Source organism: Acomys minous (genome assembly GCF_964271855.1).
Source record: "Acomys minous genome assembly, chromosome: 4".
NCBI lineage: Eukaryota > Metazoa > Chordata > Mammalia > Rodentia > Muridae > Acomys > Acomys minous.
Window position 1 is genome coordinate 75,835,310 of NC_140486.1, and position 20,398 is coordinate 75,855,707.

General features: G+C 41.9%; 1 protein-coding gene and 1 pseudogene across 4 annotated transcripts in view; one reads left to right on the forward strand and one right to left on the reverse strand.

Moving 5' to 3' along the window:
* Positions 1-20,398, reverse strand: part of HIBCH (3-hydroxyisobutyryl-CoA hydrolase) — a 66,584-nt gene that overhangs the window by 20,878 nt on the left and 25,308 nt on the right. For all 3 annotated transcript variants that reach the window (XM_084778375.1, XM_084778374.1, XM_084778373.1), the window contains one exon: positions 7,216-7,294. In XM_084778375.1, coding sequence (XP_084634501.1) covers positions 7,216-7,294 — 79 coding nt within the window. The remainder of the gene's footprint in view (positions 1-7,215; positions 7,295-20,398) is intronic.
* LOC311595763 (SWI/SNF-related matrix-associated actin-dependent regulator of chromatin subfamily E member 1-like) lies at positions 1,994-6,415 on the forward strand (annotated as a pseudogene). Its single transcript has 2 exons — positions 1,994-2,030; positions 3,794-6,415. The product of its transcript is annotated as an SWI/SNF-related matrix-associated actin-dependent regulator of chromatin subfamily E member 1-like (transcript).

The window sequence follows — 20,398 nt, forward strand, 5'->3', positions numbered from 1 at the left end:
TGGCTCAGTCAGGGACTAAGTTTGATCCTAGAACTCAATGTTTTAAACCCAGGTGTGGCAGCATCTGAGTGCAACTGCAGAGCTGGGCAAGCACACAGCAGAGAGGAACCAGGCGAGCTAGGTGAGCTTGGCCTGTGAGCTCCAGGCCAACTAGGTGAGCCTGACTGCTGAGCTCCAGGCCATCTAGGTGAGCTGACTACTGAGCTCCAGGCCAGCTAGGTGACCTTGATCTGTGAGCTCCAGGCCAGCTAGGTGAGCTGACTGCTGAGCTCCAGGCCAGCTAGGTGAGCCTGACTGCTGAGCTCCAGGCCAGCTAGGTGGGCCTGACTGCTGAGCTCCAGGCCAGCTAGGTGGGCCTGACTGCTGAGCTCCAGGCCAGCTAGGTGACCTTGACCTGTGAGCTCCAGGCTAGTGGAGAGACCATGTCTCAAAACAAAAGGTGGATGGTACTTAAAAACAACACCCAATGCAACTGACAAAAGGTTTGCTTTCCAAACAGTATGCACAGAACTGTTCTGTTGTTAACTTGAGAGAGTCTTACAGAGTAACCCAGAATGGCCTTGAACTTGTGATCTCTTTCCTCAGCCCGAACCTCCCTAGTACTGGGATTATAGGTATGGGTTACCATGCTCAGGAAGTATGATATTTTAAAACGTGAATCCTGATCAGTCTTATTTCACATTTCTTAATTTTTTTCCCAGTGGCTACGTTTTCTCTTAGAGTACAACATCCACCTTAATCAAATCATAAATGTCCAAATACTTTTTAGTTACATCTCTTATGATCACCCTCTAAACCCCAGTTGCTTTTGTCTCTTCGCCTGCCCAACACTGACCTACTTACAGGATCCTCAGTGGCATTCTGAACACAGGAAGAGTCTCCTATCCTAAAACATTCCCTTATCCTGCAAGGCATGGCCCCAGGCCCTGACGCACAGTGAGCCCTTCTTTTCATCTCACTGTTTCTACTTGGCTTGATCTCTGAGTTCTGCAGAGACTATGCAGACTACGCAGAGATTATTAAGATGCCCACCAAGTTATTTTCCTTGACTTCTGTGGCTTAAAACAAAAACATCAAAACCTATGTGCTGTTTAATCCGTTACTGACAGAATTGGAGCCCAAGTCTGTATGTTGAAGCCTTAGCCCACAATGTAACTACATTACGTAGAGACTGAGCTTTAGGTATGTCAGACTGCAAGCGGGATGCCCTAACCCAACAGAACTATCCTTACAGGAAGATACACACACAGAGGCCATGTGAAGATGTGGCAAGGAGGTGGCCATCTGTAAGCTGAGGGATGAGAATCAGGGGAAACCAAGCTTACTAACACCTTGATCTTGGCTTTCCGCCTTTAGAAATGCGAGAATCACTGTGCATTTTAAGCCAATCAGCCTACGGTTTTTGTCAAAGAGGCTCAAGTTGACAAATAGTCTCAAAGTCAGTTGTACCTTTCCCCTTGCAATACCAAACTCTAGATCTGCCTTTTATACAGTCACATGGCTAGTAAGCATCTCTGCACAGCAAAGCCACAAAGCTTTGGACTCACATCCCTTCAACTGCAAGGTTTCTTTCCTGATCAGCCTCCACTCCAAAGCACACATGTAACAGTTTGGTGCTATCCCTAGTTACCCCTCAGGCCTCCTGATCAGGGGCTCACGGTAGAGCTCATCAGTACAGTGTGAGGAAAGGGTCTGAGCCTAGACGATGGATACCAAGAACTAAGTAGAAAGTCAGAGAGGCCTGAGAATATGGGTCCCACCAACAAGATGAAGAGCAACAGTTTGTACACTGGGAGGCACAAAGGAAGACCTTGCCTCTGTACAAGGAAATAATTAACAGTAGCTTAAAGCACTGTCCTCATCCTACATGAAAACAAAACCAACCAAACCCAAAACATCTAACAAGACCAAAGGGTTTCCAAGAAACTGCATTCATCCTAGAAGAAAGTATAAGAACATCTGTACGAACTGAAAACCTTAAATACCAGGAGTGATGGTGCACTTTGAATGCCAGCCATCAAGAAGTACAGGTAGGCAGATCTCTGTAAACTCAAGGCCAGACAGGACCAGTCGGGGCTACATAGTGCCAACAAAAAGAAAGAGGTGGAGCCAAACAAGCTAGGGAGCGAGGGGGAAAACTCCAAAACAATAAAAACCTTTCAGAAGTATGCAACACCTAACAAAACAAAAGCTGCATTTAAGATTTAAAAAAAAAATGATTAGCGTCTTAGTGTCTTAGTTAGGGACTATTGCTCTGATAAAACACCATGGCCAAAAGTAACTTGGGAAGGAGGAATTTGTTTGGCTTATGCTTCCACATCCACGGTCCATCACTGAAGAAAGTTGGGGCAGGTACTCAACCAGGACAGCAACCTGGAGGCAGGAGCCTATGCAGAGGCCACAGGGGGTGCTGCTGACTGGCTTCATCTCCATGGCCTGCTCAGCCTGCTCTGTTATAGAACCCAGGGCCGTCCAGAATGGGCTGGGCCCTCTCCCATCAATCACTGTTAAGAAATGCCCTACAGATTTGCTTACAACCCCATCTTATGGTGGCGTTTTCTTAGCTAGGGATCTTTCCTCTCAGGTAATGTTAGCTTGTCTCATGTTGACAGAAAACTCATAAAACTGGGCAGCACACCAGCCATCCAGTGGTGCGCACCTTTAGTCCCTACACTTGTGGGACAGTCTAGTCCATAAAGACCCTATTTCAAAGAGAAAAACAACAACAACAACAACAACAAAAACTAGACATGTAATATGGCATAAAAATGCAATGCATAGTGAAACTAAATCAATTGAAACTGACATAAATGTAAGAATTTGATCATATGTTCAAAAAGTATAAAGACAGAGAACTTACAGTTTTAGCAACTCAAGTCACATTTACATAGATGAATACATGCATACACTGAAAAATATTTAGAAATGATAAATGCAGATTAAATTTTGCAGAAAGATAAAAGTTTAAAATGCAGAAATGGAAACTAAATTAAAATAATTTAAAATGAACGAATAGCTTAATGCACAGGTCTATACTTGTAGCTAAGGCGGAGGCAGGCACAGAAGGATCACAGGTTCAAAGGCCTTTGAATGGGCACCTGAGTCACTTACAATACCCTGTCTCTAAAGTTTATATAAAGAAATAAAGGCATAAGCCCACACACCTATAGGCACCTGAATTTTAACAAAGTCATCAAAAATACACACTGGAGAAAAAATAGCATCTTCAACAAATGGTGCTGGTCAAACTGGGTGTCGGCTTGTAATGAAATGCAGATAGATCCCTATCACTCTGCACAAAACTCAGATCCAAACAGATCAAGGATATCAACAGAAAACCACATACTCTGAATCTGATACAAGAGAAAGTGGGAAAAAGCCTTGGACTCCTTGGCAACAGAAAGCACTTTCTGAACAGGACACTGATAACAGAGGCTCTAAGATCAACAATTAATAAATGAGACCTCATTAGATTGAAAAGTTTCTATACGGCAAAGTATCAGCCTACAAAATGGGTGAAAATCGTTAGTAATTGGTATATCTGATAGAGGGTCAGTACTAGAAGATATACAGAACTAAAAACAGAAACAAGCAAATCTAAACATTAGCAAAACAAATAACCCAATTTTAAAAGTAAGGTACAGGACTAAGCATAGAGTTCTTCAAAAATGAAACACAAATGGCTGAGAAGCATGTAAAGAAATGCTCAACATCCTTAGTCATTAGAAAATATAAATTACAAAGGGAAGCCAAGCCCAGCTGTGGGCGCCTTTTCAGCCTGCGGTGTCTCCAGAGCCACCGGAGAAGCCACTGCTGCCCTGCATGAGGTACAGCAGAAAGGTCTGGGACCAAGTAAAGGCTTCCCACCCTGACCTAAAGTTGTGGGAGACTGGCAAGATTATTGGTGGCAGGTGGCGAGGTCTCATTGATGAAGAGAAACAAGAATGTTTAAATTAATGCGAAGCGGAAAAGGTAGAGTACAACGAGCCTATGAAGGCCTACCACAATTCCCCTGCACACCTTGTGTATATTAAGGCAAAAAGCCAGGCAGAAGCTGCATTAGAGCAAGAAAGTGGACAGAGACAGTCTTGCATGGAGACAGGAGAGCCTGCTATGAGCGTCAGCCTGCTGAGGAGCCAATGATCATGACCATGGCTTTTCAATGAAGCGTACAGCCACCGCCTGTTTCCAGAGAAACCACCGCCTCGTCAGAGAGATCCTCCATGAGAGTGCGGTACCTGACGTGCAGTCGGTTGTCACAATAGCTAGCATGTAGTACCTCAAGTGACAGGTCCAGTCCCTAATGGTGCATCGGTGGAAACCAGAAGCTGAGCTTCCTCAGATAGAGGAGCGACACCAGGAGAAGAAGAGGAAATTCCTGGAAACAGTGAAGTTAAAAGGCTGTGCGGTCTGAAGGGAGAAGTAGACATGGGGAAATGTGCAGCTGACATTGCACAGGTGGATGAACAGGCCGGAAAAGGGCAGCAGGAGAGGGAGGAGGAGGCAGCAGAGCAAGCTGAGCGCAGTCAGGGCAAGAACAAGTGGTGAACAAAGCGGAGGAGAAGAAAGATGAGGAAACCATCCGATGGAGACAGGCAGATACACCTTGAAGAAACATCAGAGAGGCAGCAGAACGGTGAAGAAGGCAGGAGGGGGTGACAGCACGGAGGTGGAAGGGACCAGTGACAGTAACGCTGTGCAGAGAGCAACAGTGCAACAGTAGGGGAGCCACCCACAGACCCATGCCAGAAGACGAGAATAAGGAATAAATGTTGCCTTGTTTTATGTGTCCTAAAACTTTTTTAAATGAAAAAAAAATGTTTTCTTGGTTTGAATGGTGAAAAAAATTAAATATAAATTAAAACTACTTTGAGATTTCATCTTACACCTATCGGAATGACCAAGATCAATAAAATAAATGATAGTTCATACTGGCAAAGATATGGGGAAAGGGGCACACTTAATCATTGATGGTGAAGGTGCAAACTTGTACAGCCACTATATAAATCAATGTGGCGGATCCTTAGTATGAAGAAATCAATACGTGAAGATTGAGGTCAACCACTCTTGGGTATAACAGCCAAGAGACACCTTACGCTACTACAAAGTCACTTGCTCTACCGTGTTCATTTCTGCTCTGTTCGTAACAACTATAACTGCAAATACCTATGGATGAATGGATAATGAAAATGTGGTGCATTTACACAATGGAGCTAGAAAACAATCATTCTGAGTGAGGTGACCAGAGCCAAAAAGACACATACTATGTTTTCTCTTATATGCAGATGTTAGCTTGCAAGCTTTCGATATCTGGACTGTAATCTGAATGACCACAGAGGCTGGTGCCCAGTAAAGCATAAGGGAGGAGAAGAGGAGCTCCCAAGGAGGAAGTAATGTGCAGAGCGACAGACACTTTGGGACATTCAGCCCTAAATGGGACAGCTTTACCAAACTCCTCTTCCTCGAGGCCCAGGATCTAAGGAAGAGGAGGCAGACAGACTGTGGAGAGCAGAGGTGGAGGATGACTCCAGGACACAACAGGACTAATGCACATATGAACTCAGAGAGACTAGAGCCACCTGCACAAGACTGGTATAGGTTCAGGCTATATGGGGGTCTCAGTACTGAGAGGGGCAAGTGGTCACAACCCTAAAAAAGCTAACTGCAGCTGAGACCTGCTGGGCGGGAACACCAGATTTCTTCAGTGGAGTGTTACTGGGCATGTCAAGCCACCACACAGGGTAGCCCCAGGCCTGGGTCACTACAAAATGAACTCAATGGTATTCTTGTGGACTTTTGTTTCATTTTCTTTGCTTTAACTTTTTTTTCTCTTTCTTTATTGGTCTTTTACCTGTTTGTTTTGATTTTTGGTTTTATGTTTTTTGTGTGGAGGGATTATCTATCTTTTGTAGTTTTATTTTCATTTTTGTCTTTTTTTTCTTGAAAGAAAGATTTGTTTTGATTTTCATTTTATGTTTTCGTGCAGAGGGCTTGTTTGTCTATTTTGTTTTCATGGTTTTTTTTTCTTTTTGAAGGAAAGAAAGAGAGAGCATAAAGTTAAGTGGTAAGGATTCTGGGAGAAGTTGAGGGAGGGAAAACCACAAAATATATCCTATGGAAAAAAGAGTTTCAATTAAAAAATGAAAAACATTATCTACAATATCAAGCAATAGGAAACAGGCAGAATTCTAGTAATGTATGTGTAAGACCATCACACTATAAAACTTTGGAAAGATTTGGAAAAATTCACTTACTCACGGGTCTAAAGACAGCATCTTACCAAGATGCCAATTCCTGGGCTGAGGAGATACTTCAGTTGGTAAAGTGTTTGCCGTGCAAACATGAGTACCAGAGCTTAGATACCCAGCACCCATGTTGAGAGTTGGGTGTGGTGGCACATGGCTGCAATCCCAACTCTGAGAAGGTGGACACAGGTTGTTGGTCAGTCTGGTTACATGAGCTAGCTTCAGATTCAATGAAAGACCCATCTCAAAGAATAAGGTAGAGAGCAACAGAGAACTACACCGAAGTCAGACCTCTCCACTCCACATGTACAGGCACACAGTATGCATGTGCACACACACCCTCCCTCACACAAATACATACACATAGAACACACATGTAATAAGTCAATTCCACCTAATTGATAGACTATAGATTTGCCAAATACAGTAACAGGAGGCATTTTAGGTGGAACTTACAAACTAAACTTTATACAGAAATACCAATGATCTATGTAATTGAAAAAATCTGCGGAGTAGAGATAAAGTTGGGAGGTTATCACTACCTGATTTCAAGAGTTACTATAAGGCAAGAGCAATCAAGACAGCATGACACTTAGCGACCAACATGGGCGGCACAGCCATTTGACAGAGACAAAGGCCATTCAGTGAAGAAACAAGAGCCCTTTCAACAACCCTACGGGAACAACTCTCTTTTGCACAGAAAATAGTAACATTGATCTATGAAATGCTCAACGTGTCACAGATGGAAATGTGAGGAAAATTTCCCTTATCTACACGGTGCTAATATCTTCAGATAAATATTCTTATATGATATATAATAACTGAGCTAACATAGAGTATCTTACAAATTTTTTTATTGTTGTATTTCACATGGATTCTTTTGGCTCCATATGTACATATTTAAAATATTTGAAATACAGTAAAGGAATGTAATTCAAAAGTAATTACAAAAACATTCTGGTATTTTTACCTATTCCCGTTTCTGGCATTGCAAAGACAGATCTTTCTGTAGCCACTCGGAATTGCCCATGAACTGAAAGACCAACTCCCTAGGAAAATGAAGAAAAAATGCCTTAAAATATGGTAAAAATTAAAAGCATTAACACACAAATATTACAGAGAAAGTAAGTTTTACATTATCTCTATATTCTATAGCAATTTGTTTCAGCATGTGGGCTGGAAGGAAGCTCTAAGCCTCACAGTTTCAGATGAATTTGCTAGACACAATACAGGAATCTCTGCATTGGGAGGTCTGTCTACTCTAAGTGGGTCGTTTCTGTCAGCAATCTGTGTTGTGCTCTCATCCTTCTCGGCACTACAGGACACTGACTCTCCCAGGAAGCCAAGAATTGCTTATTATTGGTACTAGTAACCAAAAAAAAGCATGATTTATTACAAAAAAATTAAAAATAATATTTACTTACCTGTTTCATAAAATAAAATCAGCCACATCATTATTTTCACATGCAGCATTTAATGAGACCAACTATACAACTCCTCTAAATTGGCTTGAAAGTCTATCTCAGACTTGATGAAGGAGGCTGAAAAGGGCACACATTAAGAACAGCAAATGCTAGGAACAGAAATGCATGTGAAGACCAACTATGGCTGTTATGCTGACTGCTGTCACTGGACCTCCCTGGGCTCTGCTCTGCCACGTTATTCACAGCTCCGCTCTGTTCCCATCCTCTTCTGAACCAGCGGATGTGTTTAGAACAACACAGGCTCCTTGTGCTGTATCTTAGCTAATATGGATCCATTTCTCATTGTTTTTATTTCCATTAAGGTTTCCTAAGCTTTTCCATGTATTTTGCCATTTAGTTCAGTCACTTGTAAATTATTGAGACCTCTCATCTTCTTAAGTCTCTCATTAAGAAAACACTTAAAACACTCATGTAATTTCTTGTAAGTTTTGTACTGTAATCATGGGCCTAAACATGTCAATCAAGGGTGTCCTTAAGTCTGTACCTGTGTCCTTTGTGGTCAAACACCTTAAGGAACATTAGATTCTTTCTGTGTAGGCTTCTTCTGGACACTACGTTAGGACATGGTTAGCTGACAGCAGCATCGCCCAAATCAGACCATCCATACACTTCAAGACTACAGTGACATCTTACAACTCAGGTACAAATCAAACATGTTATATTGATGAGACCCTTTCCCTTATATTCTATTCTGTACTTCTAGTTTGTCATATTGTAACCAAGAACTCAGAACTGTTCTGGAGTGTATTGCTATGATCTTAAAAGAAAATGTCAGGTGGAATTAGTAGTTTTAATACAGGATTTTGTTGAGTTTTGGACACAGACATCTCCACTTCTCAACTCACAGGCCCTAGCTCATTTGTCTAATTATTGCCCCTCATATTTTAAGTAGCACAATTCCATAAACAATACATAATTATAATCTTTATTAAAATCTGACAATTCTCAATATAAGTCCTATATTCTCTTCTAAGACACATAGTGATTATCAAAACTCTTCAATTTCCCCATGTATCACATATATGAGATATACACACACATATATGCCTCACATGTTATACTAATGTATGCAGCATATGCTTGTATAACTCTATTCCACGGCCTGTGAGGAGCTGGGATGCCAGCCCGGCCTACCCCAGCGGACTTCACGTTCTTCCTGTGCTCATCCCATCAGCCACAGCATCAGGCCTTTCCTCTACAACTTCAACCTTGCATACCTTCAATTGACCGTCCAATTAAAAAATTAAGTTTGTAGTACTAAAGAATGGGTTTTATGATGACATTTCATACGAAGATCACTATCTCAATCATATTTACTTCATTCCACCACTGTGCTGGTTAGTCTTAAGTCAACTTGACACAAAAACTAGAGTTATCTGAAAGGAGAAAACCTGAGTTGGGAAAGCCCCTTCATAAGGACCAGATGTACAGCATTTTCCTAATTTGATATTGATGTGCAGGGCCCAGCCTGCTATAGTTGGTGCTATCCCTGAGCTGCTGGTCCTGAGTTTTTATAAGGAGGCAGGCTGAGTAAGCCACGGGAGCAACAGTATGCAGCACCCCTCCATGGCCTCTACGTTAGCTTCTGCCTCCAGCTTCCTGCCCTGTGTGTGCTCCTGTCATGACTTCCTTCAATAATGAGCAGGAATATAGAAGCATAATTCAAATCCTTTCCTCCTCCACTTGCTTTTTGGTCAAGGCGTTTTGTTGCAGCAACAAAAAGCCTAAGACAACCTCCATCCACCTCCCTCCTTGGTCACTTCTTCCCCTTATCCCCCTTCAGCTTTCATGTCACATACATAAGTGTGTGCATGTGTCTATATGTATACACACATACATATATACAGATATGCATGCATACAGTACATAGGTACACACATGTACATACATGTAAGCACATACACAAATTCCAGTAAACATGTAATTCTGAAATGAAGAAGAGCTAGAAGAAAAGCCTTTGCCTTCTACACGGAATCTACCTACCCCGGGAATCCCCTCCTTTGCCAGCAGCGACTGAACCACAGGCCCAACAACCACCAACTGACGCTGGGGAGCAGAGGGTGTGAGGGCTTAGACAAAGCTCTTACTGAGGTATTTAAACTAAAACACAGCTGTGTGGTGATGACAGACAAGTAAGTTTAAAAGTCATCTGAAATTTGAGTTGAAGATCACATCACAGCTGGGTAACGACAGAAATCAGGGATAGAGTACATCATCCGAGAAGGCCACACCAGTACATTTCAGAAGAACAAAGAAAGCACTTGGAAAGAATCAGTCTGTGGAAGATGGAAGGACAAAACGTAGGTAGGAGAAGAGGACCAGGGAGGTTGCTGTGAGATCAGGTCTCTTAGGAACATCAGAAGCTACACCCATGAAGTCTCACCAACATGACTGCCAAAATATGAACTAACAACATCAATGGACACGCCAATGTGGATGAGGAAGAAACCTCAACCATACACAAGTAACTACAGGCAACTAATAACAAAGAGTAGGAGAAACAGTCATCCCAGGGAAGAGCACACCAGTCTGGTTAGCCAACACCAAATGGAGACATCCCACTGAAGCTGGGTGTTCTCAGGTCTCTTACTTTCTGCACTGTGTTTTTTCCATCTGCTGCTGGAGAAAGCTTCTCTGATGATAGCTGAACAAGGCATTGACATGCAAGCACACCGGAGTACCATTAGGAGTAACTTGATCTCTACATTAGAGCAGAAGTATTTGGTTGTATTCTAAGTCCCTGAGCTATCTAGTTTCAGGTTCATGGTCACTCGAGCAGTGAGGGATATGAGTTTCGTCTCATAGAGTGAACTTTAATAAAAATGTTATTGGTTAATTACTCACACAAGCTTTGTGCCACCATTGCTCTAGCATATCTTATAGGTAGGACATCACTGTAGATTAGGACTTCTGGCCCGTTTGATATTTACCTCTCCTGTGAGAACATGCAGAGTTCATTCCTGTACCAGAGATGTTGGAACATACGAGTGAAGGCTCTATGTAGGCACTGCTCAACATCCTAATCTTCAATTAGTTATGTAGGTGTGCCTTAAGCAATGGGGCCTTGCTGTCAATTTGTGGAGCACAGCCTATAGTCTTGGCAACAGCCTGGATTGTTAGGGACCCTTTGGTCAACACCTCAAATAGATGTAACACAATCCCAGTACTGGAAGGTTCCATTTGGTGACAAGATACGGTCAGTTAGGATTCTCACCCCATAATTTGGTGATTTCTTTTAGATTGCCTTCATATATGTATGTATTCTGGGAAATTTCTATTGTATTAGGTTTCCATTCTACCCCTCAAATGCCCTTTATTTCACTTGTATTTCCTACCACAACTCCCTCTCCCCTCCGCTTTCCCACTTGATCCTCTCACTCACGTCCCCACATCCTTCGTAACTATTTATTCTACTTCCTTTTCCCAATGAGATCTATCTAGTCCTACTAGCCCCTTCCTTTATAGATTGTAGCTTTGGTTATATTAACTTCACAGATAATATCCTCATATAAGTGGATGAAGACATATCATATCTATCTTTCTGTGTCTGGGAGACCTCACTCAGGATGGTTTTTGTTTGTTTGTTTGTTTTTTCCTAGTTCCATTCATTTGCCTGCAAATTTCATGGTGCTATTTTTTTAATGGCTGAATGATACTCTATTGTATAAATGTACCACATGCTCTTTATGCATTCTTCTGTTGAGGGAAATCCAGGTTGATTCCAATTTCTAGCTGTTTTGAATAAAGCAGCAGTGACCAGGTTGAGCAAGTGACTCTCTGGTAGGATGAAACATCCTTTGGGTATATGCCTAGGAATGGTATACCCAGATCTTGAGGTAGATCACCTCCCATCTTCCTGAGGAAACACCTCACTGATTTCATAGTGCCTGTACAACTTTGCACTCCTACCATCAATGGAGGGGTATTCCTCTTGTTCCACATCCTCACCATCATGAGCTGTCACTTGTGTTTTGATCTTAGCCATCTGAGAGATGTAAGATGGAATCTCAAAGTAGTTTTGATTTGCATTTCCTTGGTGGCTAAAAAGTTGAACATTTTTTAAGTGCTTCTTAGTCATTTGAGTTTCCTCTGTTGAGTATTCTGTTTAGATCTGTCTGCACCGCATTTTTAAATTGAGTTACTGGTTTTACTCATATTTAGTTTCCTGAGTTCTTTATATATTTTGGATATTAGCTCTCTATCAGACATGTAGTAAAAATCTTTTCCCATTCTGTAGGCTGCCTCTTTATCTAAATGACAGTGTCTTTTGCCATGCAAAAGCTTCTCGGTTTCATGAGATCACACCTATCATTGAATAAATAGTGTTATGAAGGGGTTTTTGGATTTTGCCACACATCTTTTCTGCATCTAATAAGATGATCATATGTTTTTTTGTCTTTCAGTTTGTTTATATGGTGGCTGTTTCAGGCCAGCATTTCTCAACCTGTGGGCCACAACCCCCTTCAAGATAAAAACAAAAACAAAAAAACCCTTTCACATATCAGATATCCTACATATCACATATTTACATTAAGATTCATAGCAAAAAATAATTTTACAGTTGGGGGAGATCACCACAACATGAGAAAATGTATTAAAGGGCCACAGCATTAGGAAGATTGAGAACCACTGCCTTAGTGTCCTGTTGCTGTGAAGATACACCATGTCTACCACAGCTCTTATAAAGGAAAGCACTTAATTGGGGCTTGCTTACAAATTCATACATCTAGTGCATTATCAGCACAGTGGGAAGCAGGGTGGCATATAGGCAGACGTGGTGCTGAAAAGGAACTGAGAAGTCTACATCTGAATCCACAGGTAGCAGGAAGAGAGAAAGCCACTGGACCTGGCTTGAGCCCTTGAAACCCCAAAGCCCACCCTCAATGATGTACTCCTTCCCACAAGACCATTCCTACTCCAACAAGCCCACAGCTCCTAATCTTCATGCCTACCACTCCCTCATGACCAAGCATTTAAATATATGAGCCTATGGGAGCAATTCCTATTCAAACCACCAAAGTGGATTGCATTTATCAATTTATGTAAGTTAAACCATGCCTGCATCTCTGGGATGAAGCCTACTTGATCAGGGTGGATAATCTTCTTGATGTACTCTTTGAGCTGTATGCAAGTATTTTATTCATATTTTTGCATCTATATTCATAAATTAATTGATCTGTAATTGTCTTTCTTTGTTGGGTCTTTCTATCATTTGAGTATCAGGGTAACTTTGGGCAAATGAAATAAATTGGGCAATAACTCTTCTGTTTCTATTTTGTGGAATAATTTGAGGAGTACTGTCATTAACTTTTCTTTGAGAGTCTGGTGAGCAGTCTAGCCCTGAGCTTGCTTTGTTGTTGTTGTTGTTTGGGAGACTTTTAATGACTGCTTCTATTTCAGCAGGAGTTATAGGTCAACTTAAATTTCTTATCTGATCTTGGCTTAACTTTGGTAAGTGATATGTATCAAGAAAACCATCCATTTCTTTTAGATTTTCTAATTTGGCGGAGTAAGTATTTTTGAAATATGTCCCTATGATTCTTTGGATTTCCTTCGTATCTGCTGTTATGTGTCCTTTTTCATTTTTCATTTTGTCATTTGGGATATTCTCTTCCTGCCTTTAGTTAATTTGGATAAAGGTTTATCAATCTTACTGATTTCCTCAAAGAACCAACTTTTTGTTTCATTGGTTCTTTCTATCATTTTACTTCTTGATTTTGGGTGTGATTCCCTAATTTTGTTCTAGAGCTTTGAGGTATGTTGTTGAGTTGCTAGTATTCGATCTCTCCATTGTGTATGTGTGTGTGTGTGTGTGTGTGTGTGTGTGTGTGTGTGTGTGTGTGTGTGTGTTAATGTAGACACTTAGTGCTAAGAACCTGTCTCTTAGAACAGCCATAAGTTTGGGTATGTTGTGTACTCATTTTCTTTCAATTCCAGAAAGCCTTTATTTTTTACTTTCTGTCTTCACCCATTTTGTATTCAGTAGAGAGTTGTTCAGTTTCATTGTTTATAAGTTTTCTCTTGTTGATATCCAGATTTAATCGTGGTGGTCAGATACTATTCAGGATATTATTTCAATTTTCTTGTATCTGAGACTTGCTTTGTGTCCAAGTATGTGGTGAATTTTGAAGAAAGTTTCATAAGGTGCTAAGAAAAAAGGGCATAGTCCTTTGTGTCTTGGTGAAAAGTTGCTTAAGTTTGTCTGTTTGGTTTATAACCTCAATTAGTTCCAGTATTTCTGTTCAGTTTTTGTCTGGATGGTCTATTGGAGAGTGGGGTATTAAAGTCTCCCACTATCAGTGTGGTGGGTCAATATGTGATTTAAGCTGCAGTATTTCTTTGGGTTCCCTTGTGTTTGGAGCATAGATGTTAAGAACTGCAATGTCCACCTGGTGGATTTTTCCTTTAATGAATATATAGTCTCCTTCCCTATTTCTTATTATTAGTTTTGGTTTGAAGTCTATTTTGTCAAAATGGCTATACCAGCTTGTTTCTTAGGTCCATCTGCTTGGAATATCTTTTTCCTAAACTTTACGCTGGGGTGATGTCTGTCCTTAATGTTAAGGTATAGTTCTTTGATGCAGCAGAAAAATGGACTGTTTTCACACAACTAATCTGTTAGTTTTTGTCTTTTAAAGACTATTGATGTTGAGAGATAACAATGACCAATGAGTGTTGATTCCTGTTATGTTGTTATTGTGAAGTGTGTGTGTGTGTGTGTGTGTGTGTGTGTGTGTGTGTGCATGCGTGTACACATGCTTCTACTCTTTTGATTTTTTGGGGTCTGGGATTATTTATTTTGTGTTTTCTTGTATGTAGATAACATTTTTATGTTGGGGTTTACATTCTAGAACCTTCTGTATGCCTGGATTTGTAGGTACATATTGCTTAAATTTGGTTTTATCATAGAATGTCTTATTTTCTCCATCTATGCTGATTAAAAGTTTTGCAGGATATGGTGGTCTGGCGTAGCATTTTTGGTCTATTAGAGTAGCAGTGCATCCATCCAGGCTCTTCTGGCTTTTAGGGTCTTCACTGAGAAGTCAGGTGTCTTCCTTTATATGTTACTTCTTTTTTTTTTTTATTGCAGCTTTTAATAATCGTTGTTCTGTGTTTGATTATGTGCCGAGGAAACTTTCTTTACTGGTCCAGTCTATTTTTTATTCTGTATGCTTCTTGTACTTTGATAGGCATCTCATTCTTTAGGTTAGGGATATGTCCTTGCTGAAAATATTTTCTGTGCCTTTTATCTATGTTTCTTCTCTTTCCTCTATTGCTATTATTCTTATATTTGGTCTTTTCATATTGTCCCAGATTTCCTGGATGTTTGGGGGCAGGAGAGTTTTAGATGACCATTTCTTGATAGAAGTATCGATGTCTTCAGTGTCTGGGATTCTCTCACTCATCTCTTGTATTCTGTTGGTGAGGATTACCCCTGAGGTTCCTTTTCCAGATCATACATTTTTCATTTCCAGATTTCCCATATTGAGTCTATTTCCACTTTCAGGTCATGAACTACTTTATTTTTTTCCAATGTTTGTATTTTCATAGATTTCTTTAAATGACTTACTCTTTTTAAGACCTCTATCATATACATAAGGGTTGTTTTGAGGTCTTTTATTTGTGTTTCAACTATAATGAAACACTCAAGGCCTGCTGTGGTAGGATTGCTGGACTTCATGGAGACATATAGTCCTGGTTGTTACTAACTGTGATTTTATGCTGGCATAGTGACATCTGAGTTTGGAAAGATTTTAATTCTAGGTGTGGATATATAGTTTTATCTTTGTTGGGTGGGTGTTTTATTCCTTCATTTCTGATTCTTAGGAGAGTGTTGCCTGTAGGAAAATTTTCTGGGGTCCTGATAGTGTGGGCACTGGGGATTCCAGGTAAAATGTGTTTCTGGGTATTGGGACCTAAGGCTTAGAAACTGGGAAGGACTGTGGAGGGAGGAAAGCAGGGTGTCCACCAGGATCTGCTTAGTTTGTCCTCTAAGAGTAAGAGCAAAGAGTGAAGAGAGGCCACAGGAGGTCTGAGATAGAGCAGGGGATGAGACTAGGGGACATGAAGGGATGGAGAGAGAGGTGAAGATCTGCAGTGAGCTTCCTTGCTTCCCTGGCTAGAGGCCTGTGGGTTACAGAAGCTGAGGGCTGGGAGACAACAATGAGCGGGAGGAAGTAGCCGGGATCTGTGGGATCCACTAGAGAAGAAGGGGGGGGAGGTGGGGCAGGGAGTACAGCAGGTAGTCTGCTGCAAGGCTAGGGATGGGACTGTATGACTGCTGGGCTTGGAGGGATGGGGGGAGAGGTGAAGATCTGCAGTTAGCCTACCTGAGTCCCTGGCAGCAGGGGCCTGCTCACGTCATTTCTCAAAAGACTTCCAACATAACAAAGATTTCAAATATTAAATAAGCATAAAACTGCAATTTTGATAGGAAATATTGAGTTGATGCCCTATTTGATTTCTCTTTAAACAAAGCAAATTCATATTTTACTGAAAGGCCTAGAAACAGCTAGCAAGATACTGGTGCCAAGCATGTAACCACTCACCACCACTGTCTAATCAAAGAAGTCAGGACTGCCTTGGAGAACAAGATTTGAGGTCTGGGAACAAAGTGCATCGGATGAGCTTGAGAAACCTTCCTTGTGGCAATGTAAAGACCACAGAAGGCAATGAGAAGGTCTCAAGGCACGTCCACTCCCTGGCTTGCTTCAGTCTTCCAGTCACCCACTCTCTCCCCCCAGGGTCTCCTGTAGGTTTCTTGTTCTGCCCCTGGTTAATAACACTGTGTGCTAAGGATTCCATCCTGGACTTACCTCTGTCTACATCACACACACCATACTCTGTATATTCCTATTCATAATCTTTTCTATTGACATTCTTTCAATATAAGGCATCTCAACTGTAATACAGTGAATTCTTAAAATAAGCCAAAACAAAAAACCCTCACACTGTATCAAAGGAGTATAAAGGAAAAATGACTGGAGCGGTCTGCTCAGAACACAAGCAACTTTGAAATGTTAGTGCTGATGAAACTATAAATGACCCTGTGACACAGGCTGCTCTACACCAACAGAGAAGGTCACAGCAGCTGATTAATGTGCAGAATAATGCAGAAAGGGCACTGCTTTCATGTTGATGGTAACATAACACAAGATGCCAAGACAGCACAGGGGGGTCTGGCTATAAGCCAGCAAGGCCACCACAAAACAGCCCAGCTGTTTGGTCAGCAGGAGAAAATGTCCCTGGAAAAGACATTTGTTTTGAAGTTTCTTAAAAAATAGAGAAAGCAATTCCTGTCCATAGTACAAATGACCTAAGGTTTCCTGTTAGCTGGCAATCCCACTCTGCCTGGCCCTTGTGTGTCGAGGACAGCAACAACAGCCCTGCGTACGAACCTAGCCCTGTTTCCCCATTCAAAGGCAGGAGCACACTATGCCTGGGTCTTACAGTTACACTACCTGCTCGCTATGCAGCAACCCAAATTTCAGACCTGCACATTCAATAAGACACTTGGGTTCAGGCTAAGAACACCCCACTAGACAGTCCACAGGCATGCCTCAACGAAGCTCCTATTCAAGTCATCTCCCCGTTCCCCTCCCCACCACTCCTCTGAGTGAAGTGCCGTCGTCCCACCATGACTAGAAACCTGGATGCCATCCTTGCCACTTCTCCCCTATATCTCCCACATACACCTTAAAGTCTCACCACATCTCCCCCTAAACTACTCTAAATCTACCCCAATGCCTGCTCTCCATTAACTATCTGTACCCTCCCCTCATATCATTTCACCCGAATCCCTAATAGAGCTTCCTTCAACCCTGCCCCCTCCAATCTGTTCTTTTCACAAGAGAGTTCTCTCTCTAAAATGTACACATGCCCTAGCCAAGCCCCTGCTGAGCACTTGGTGGCTCTCCAGATTGACACCAGGATAAATTATTCAGTCTTTATGCAAGAGGATGAGCTGGCATCTCACCTCTAAGGCTTCAGAATTTACCCCCCACCGGCTTCACATTCCAACCTTAGGCCAACTGAGTGCTCCTGCAGTATGCTCCCTCTCTTGCCGTTTTCATGTTATTTTCTTCTCACTCACACACTGTCCTTCAACACTGCAGCAAACCCCGATGTAGTTGCACAAAACATTTCATTCTTCTCTCCTAACTGGCTCGTTTCAGGAAATCTCTCCATCTCTGACTCTTGCCTCGAAAATAGCTTCCTCCATATGCATCCCTACTTCATCCCATCACTAGACTGTCCACATGTGCACACACTGATGGGGTGGTACTCTCATGCATTATCAGACCTCTCTGTACTTGCCTGTTTAAAAAAAAAAAAACCAAAAACTCTGTAAGGAGAGAAAACATGTCTGCCTTGTTCACTGTTTTGTCCTTGGTATCTTATCAGTTTCTAGCAATGACAGACATTTAACATATTTTGCTCCTTGGGAAATGGTTGAGAGAAATCTTGACTACTGCTAAGGTCATACTGAGGCTCTAGGTAGGTTCAAACTTCACATGATCACATATCCTTAGAAGGAGTTTATTTTGTAGGCAGAAGCAACTACCTCCCCAGTTTGCTCTGTGAAAGTTCTATGGTTCAAAAACAGAGAACTTTCTAGATCTCAAGTCATCAACTCAACATGGTGGGGTGCAAATATACAAGGAAAGAATAGCCTAAGCAGACAGGTGCCTGTCACTTGGCCTTGAATTTAGGGTGCTTTCACAGTTACAAACAGATTGAACCAAAAATCTAACCAGTGCAAAGACAGGAGATAGCCAAGGCGGGGAAATACCTCATCAATCTGAGAACCTCCAAGTGTCTGGCAACTTCCAGAAATGCTCATAGTTCTAGAAAGTCAAAGTTCTATTCCCCCTGCCTAAAACTGTAGTGGGGGAGGGGAAGGCAGAAAAGCCAAACTCTTGGGAAGGAAATAGAAGCTTGCCCTAACTTTGGAATGGACAAAGGGCTCCAATAACACATGCAAGCATGAGCTGACACCTAAAGTAAGCTATATGTGAAAGAATATGCATTACACCCTGAAAATTAACTCACTTGAGCTTAGTGAAGGCTGGGGGCGCAGCTCAGGAGAAGATTTCAACAGCGTGTATGAGGCTTTAGGTTTGAGCTCCACAGAAGCATAGGGGAAAGGTGGGGAGAAAGAGCTAATGACCTTAAAACCTCCTATGGGAAATTCTGTTAACTAAGCACAAGTCTAAATTTAAGACAGAAGTCTTGGATAGATTCCCCCAAGTGAGGAAAAAGAAGTTATTCATCCACACTTAGCTAAAAGATCTAATAGTGAGCGTGAGCATGAATAAAAATGAATGCAAAAAAGTATAGTGTACATTTTGTGTAGGTCCACTGAGCTTTCCTGCAGTATACCCTCTCTCACCCTTTTCACATTCTTAGAAATCCAAGAGTTTTCCTGCTCCCGCTGTTACTATTCCAGTTACACACATATAAATATGAAGATATATGCCCATATATAAAAAAGTTATAATGTATAAAGAAAAAGACCTTCTTCTCCCAGAGTGGAAAGCCCAAGACTGAAAAGTCACATCTGGCCCTTCTTGTGGGGCCATCACACGGCAGAGGCATCAAAGTGAGCTGGTAGACAGACGACTAAGATTTCAGTCTTAAGGGGGGCTTGATTCTTTTCCTAAAGTTTAAAAGTTACTTAAAAATAATTGGAGACGTTTAAAAATTCAGAGAGTGGGAAGAAGTATAGCAAAGGAGGCAGAATTCAAAAGTTTCTCAAAAAAATCTTCAATTCACATAATGAAATTATTTCTTCCCGCCCCACCGCCCAGGTTCCATTAAGCCTCCAGTTTCTACTAAATGGCGTTAAGAAAACGTCAGTTCTTTTTTAGTAAGAAAGAGGTTCTTAACATGTCATCTTCTCAACTGTCAGTAACAGCACCAAAAACAGAATACCTTTTAAAACTGAAAAAAGGCTGCTATTACAGCTAACCTTTGTAACACGTTAATGTTAGGACTATTCATTCTTTTCACATAGCAGGACCATGTCTCACATGACATCAGCCACTAGCTGCAACCAACTCAGGGATACTTAACTGAGCAGTCATGAGTCCCTGTGGGTGGTCTGTGTCCTGAGGCCCCTGAGGCACTGTTTATGCTCAGTGTTGCAGTCCCCACTGCTCAGTTAATCACTCAGTCACTGGCCTAGCGAAAGCAACTCTGCCCACCTCAGCTCCATTCTGCTCCTTTAGCTTCTTCCTCCTGGGCTACTCTCTTCCAGTTGCTTGGGTTCCAAGGACAGGACAGACTGAGACAAGGGACCAGAACTATGAGCAATGCAGCCCTGGGCCTGGCGGGGCAGATATCCCACCGTGGAGGGGTGGCCTCCAAGTGGCAGCAGTTACACCATGCTAGAAACTGAGGCTGCACATACGAACCAAGAGCGATAACCTTGAGGGAGCCAGAGTGACCCTCGAGAAATAACAGCCATAGTAACTTACCCAGAATCCCCTAAAAAACTAGAACGAAGTTCATGATCAACCAGATCATCCAAGCTACCTGCTCCACCAGCTACGCAAACCACAAGCCCACAACCTCCAACCTCTGCCTCTGATGCCCTCTCCTGTACAGTGACAAAGCTCCTGTCAGCCCTGAAAGACAGTTCTGGGTCACCTTTGACCTCCTGATGTA